General features: G+C 47.9%; 1 protein-coding gene across 1 annotated transcript; it reads right to left on the reverse strand.

Annotated features, from left to right (window-relative positions):
- Positions 1-357: 357 nt before the first annotated feature.
- LOC112072418 (sushi domain-containing protein 6) lies at positions 358-2,798 on the reverse strand. The gene is made up of 2 exons (XM_024139822.2): positions 845-2,798; positions 358-711 (listed from the first exon to the last, which is right to left on the reverse strand). Exons 1-2 carry the CDS (start codon positions 1,275-1,277, stop codon positions 686-688), a joined length of 459 nt encoding a protein of 152 aa, XP_023995590.1. The 5' UTR covers positions 1,278-2,798; the 3' UTR covers positions 358-685.
- Positions 2,799-4,189: the final 1,391 nt, after the last annotated feature.

A 4,189-nucleotide genomic window follows, 5' to 3' on the forward strand; every position in this document is an offset into this window, starting at 1 on the left:
TCTGCCTGTCTGCATGTCTGCCTGTCTGTGTTGAGGTCCATTCTGAAGCTGAGGGGGGCCGTAGGTATTAAGGGCTCGTTAGTTCCCAGTAAGAGAGAAAGGGAGCAGTTTTCTGCACATGGGTGGTAGTTTAGAGATCATTGCAGAAGGGGTAGCCAGGACACGAGGAGAGGATACTGGTGGTGGAAATGGTTTGTCTAATTTCTGTGCACGGTTGGTAATAGTTGGGGGCGAAGTTGGACTCTGCTCTTGTCTTTGAGCCGTGTGAGAAGTTGCAGACGTGGAGGGAGGTTGAGTTTCTTTGACATGATTCCTGTTTTTGGTACGCTGGGTAAATTTTGTAGTTCTGTGGTTCAGAGCTGTAGGGTAGGGTGGTATAGTTCAGGTAGAAGGCCCCAGCAGAAGCCTCAGTGTTTCCTGGTCAGCTGTAGGGTAGGGTGGTATAGTTCAGGNAGCTGTAGGGTAGGGTGGTATAGTTCAGGTAGAAGGCCCCAGCAGAAGCCTCAGTGTTTCCTGGTCAGCTGTAGGGTAGGGTGGTATAGTTCAGGTAGAAGGCCCCAGCAGAAGCCTCAGTGTTTCCTGGTCAGCTGTAGGGTGGAGTGGTATAGTTCAGGTAGAAGGCCCCAGCAGAAGCCTCAGTGTTTCCTGGTCAGCTGTAAGGGGGAGTGGTGCTGCTGCAGGGGCTTCAGGCTTCCTTTAACAGGGGGATATCTGGAGAGATAAGAGATCATAACATCAGGCTACAGTATGTATAAACGCAGGTAGAAGTGAAGATGGGATGAGAGTCCAGTCACAATGTTAAACGGCCAACGCTAAGCCTTCGACAGTTGAGGACACCACCTACCATCAGAGAAGTCGTCTACGGAGGTGACAGAAAGCAGGCTGTGCTGGTCGCTGCTCTCGGAGTCTCTACGTCTGGCCAGCGTGACCAGGGGTGCGACTCCACCACACGCACCTCCTCCGTGCTCCGTAACCCACGATGACGAAGAGGAGGAGGAGGGGGCCTGGTGGACTAGTACGGTCTCTGCGCGACGGGAGGATGAAGGGAAGGAGGAAGAAGAGGAGGACGTGGAGGGGAGGCACATCTCTGTATCTCTGTGATGGTGGGACTGAGACCTACTGCTGGTCCCCTCGGCTCCACCCTCAGCCCCCTGGGGCCCCTCAGACAGGACGATCTGGACCCGGGACTCTGGAGGCGGTGGGAGGGAGGCACCTCCGCTACCGTAAACTGCCTCCTCATAGGAGGGGAGGGCCACCTGGAGCCCCTCCACCACCATGGAGGCTGGCTGGCCTGATACACCCTGCTCACGCCTGGAGAGAGAGGGGGGGAGAGAAAATAAAATGTGAAAGAATCAGTGTATGAGAGAGGGAGGAGAGAGAACTAGGTTATTGCATGCCGCCCAGTATTTCTGGTGGTGTGGGGCTGTGTGATGTTCCTGTCCTAACAAAGCCCTGTGTAGACTAGAGGAGGATGTGGAACTGATCATAGATGGCGCCAGGCTTGACGACCCCCCAGGCCTGACGCCCCTCAGGCCCGACAGCCCTGACAGCCCCCCAGGCCTGACAGCCCCCCAGGCCTGACAACACAATCAACAGAGCTGCCTACTAACATTAGATCTAATGAGTGCTGACTGTTAAAATCACAGAACCAGAGACAACTGCTCGGTATCCGACTGTAAGGCGATACAGAGGGTAGTGCTTACGGCCCAGTACATCACTGGGGCCAAGCTTCCTGCCATTCAGGACCTCTATACTATGTGGTGTCAGAGGAAAGCACATCAAATTGTCAGAGACTCCAGTCACTCAAGTCATAGACTTTTCTCTGCTACCGCACGGCAAGCGGTACCGGAGCACCAAGTCTTGGACCAAAAGTCTCCTTAACAGCTTCTACCCCCAAGTTATAAGACTACTGAACAATTAATCGAATGGCCCCCGGACTAGTTACATTGACCCCCCCCATTTGTTTTGTACACTGCTGCTACTCTGTCTATTATCTATGCATAGTCACTTCACCCCTACCTACATGTACACATGACCGCTAACTTGTACCCCCACACCCTGACTTGGTACCGGTACCCGCTGTATATAGCCTTGTTATTGTTATTCTTATTGTGTTACTTTTTTTATTTTATTTGGTAATTATTTTCTTAACTCTTCTTGAACAGCACTGTTGGTTAAGGGCTTGTAAATAAGCAATTCACAGTAAAGTCTACACTTGTTGTATTCGGCGCGTGTGACAAATAAAGTTTGATTTGATTCGAGTATGGCTGTTAGTTAACTGTTGAACTATTTCTACTGCAGCTTTCACTTTAACAGTTTCTTCATCTGCTTGGCCTGTTAACTTGTAAAACCAGTTACATTTTGACTTCACCAAACTGGATCTGACTGGCTCAAAATGTGAGCAAAATACACATGCAGAGGCAGTAGCGTGCCGTGGGCCTGGCGCCTGGGCCTTCAGTGAGGTCCTACACAGTCCCACCCGAATTAATCCACCTGTTATTACCATCATTTAGATGCCATGGCTCTAGACACTATACATTTAGACAGAAACGCAGTATAACCAGGCGTTGCGTCACCTTGAAATTGACATTTTTTTCAGAGAATTGCAGGGGAAGAGTACAATACAGTACAGTTCAACTAATAGGCAAGAACATAGTCGAGTGCAACAGAGTTATATTAATATTCTTCTTCTATCCATTTCTGGTCCACAAACTTTGAGCTTTAAGTCCCCCCAAAAATAAATACAGTGTGTTCACTAAACAGCGCATTGTCGCACCCAAAGCAGTTTCACCGTGATGATAAAGACAATAACTATTCACTGAAAATAAAAGAAAACAAATACATTTGCAACATAGGCTATTTGCCATTTATTTTGTTAATATATAGGCTATTTATATTAACGAATAAAATGCGAACACATAATACACATTTAATAAAAAATAACATGCATTGTATGCCTACTCACCAAAGACTGATTATTAGAACAGTTTGCGTGCGCTTAGGGGATCGTGAGAAAATGCTGCAAGGCCATTGAGGTTGGCAAAGAAGACCTTGCAATTCTTTAAGCTTTGAGGCTCTTGAGTTCAGTACTAAATTTAGTCGATGTGCATAGCAGTGAATGAATAGGCCATCGGTGCCCTCTCCTTAACTTTAGCCTGCACCCATTGAGTCCAGATGCCATGACTGCTGCGCCTCAAAACACTTGTGCCACAACTTTAATCCAGACTACATTCATTTTCCTCCAAAGAAACGGAAAATAAGAGCGGCAATGTCATCAGCTCGCTTGCCGCTTGTCAACTTTCAAACGGATAAATCGCTCCTTGACTCCCGTGTCCGTCACATAACGCAGGACGAGTGAGAGCTGTAGCTCCACTCTGGTGTCCCAACGTTTTCAAAGCACCATTGCTTGTAAGTGCCCAGCCGTACTTTGGTGTCTCGTTGCTGCCTTTGGTTAGACAACTCAAGTTTGCAAAGCTCAGTGTGGCTCTCAAACACCAAATCGATTCACGTTGCAAATAATAGGCATTCCCAAGCAGTACAGTTTTGCAGTGCTTCTTCGGAGCCTGTGAGCCATTGACAGCGCTCATAGTTTGAAACTTTGAAAGTGGCGAACGGAACGACCCCTTTTCCCGCCTGTGACAGGCTTTGTGGTCGTCGGGCGACCTCTCCTTAGCAATGTCTAACTTTTCTTGAAAGTTCGTCTTGAGAATGGCGTTATAAATTAGTTATCCTCGACCAATTCGATATCTTTCTCCTCCTCGCCTTGTGGGTTCAACAACAGTAGAACGCGAATTAATTCGTTTATCAAATTATGTTTCCTAGATCTGCATAGACTGCCAATAGGACCATGCCTCTCAATATTGGTAATCCAATCAAAAGACGTGGACGCCCTACGCCTGCTAGCTGGCTCTGTGTAACACTGGAGCCAGCGCAGGGCGTACAATAGCCAACTCTAAAGCTGATTGGTTGACCATTAATTTTAATTTCCATTCACTTAAGCTTACAAGCGCCCGCACTGTTGATTCTGAAGGCCCTGAGGGCAGATTTTAGACCCATGGCAACACATGATGGCTGATATGATTGGATAAAAGATCTAACGTAAAGACCAGCCCTCCAAATCTCAACCTGGGCTGGAAGCAGTGCAACCAAGAGGAAAGCTAATAAATGGAAGAAGTAAACTATTACTCTT

The sequence above is a fragment of the Salvelinus sp. IW2-2015 genome, unplaced genomic scaffold (genome assembly GCF_002910315.2).
Source record: "Salvelinus sp. IW2-2015 unplaced genomic scaffold, ASM291031v2 Un_scaffold1921, whole genome shotgun sequence".
In the NCBI taxonomy this organism is placed as follows: domain Eukaryota; kingdom Metazoa; phylum Chordata; class Actinopteri; order Salmoniformes; family Salmonidae; genus Salvelinus; species Salvelinus sp. IW2-2015.

Coding starts and splice junctions, on each gene's coding strand:
- LOC112072418 (XM_024139822.2), bottom strand. CDS start 1,277: ATGGTGGTGGAGGGGCTCCAGGTGGCCCTCCCCTCCTATGAGGAGGCA. Junction 712..844: donor CGTAGACGACTTCTCTGATG/GTAGGTGGTGTC, acceptor TTATCTCTCCAG/ATATCCCCCTGTTAAAGGAA.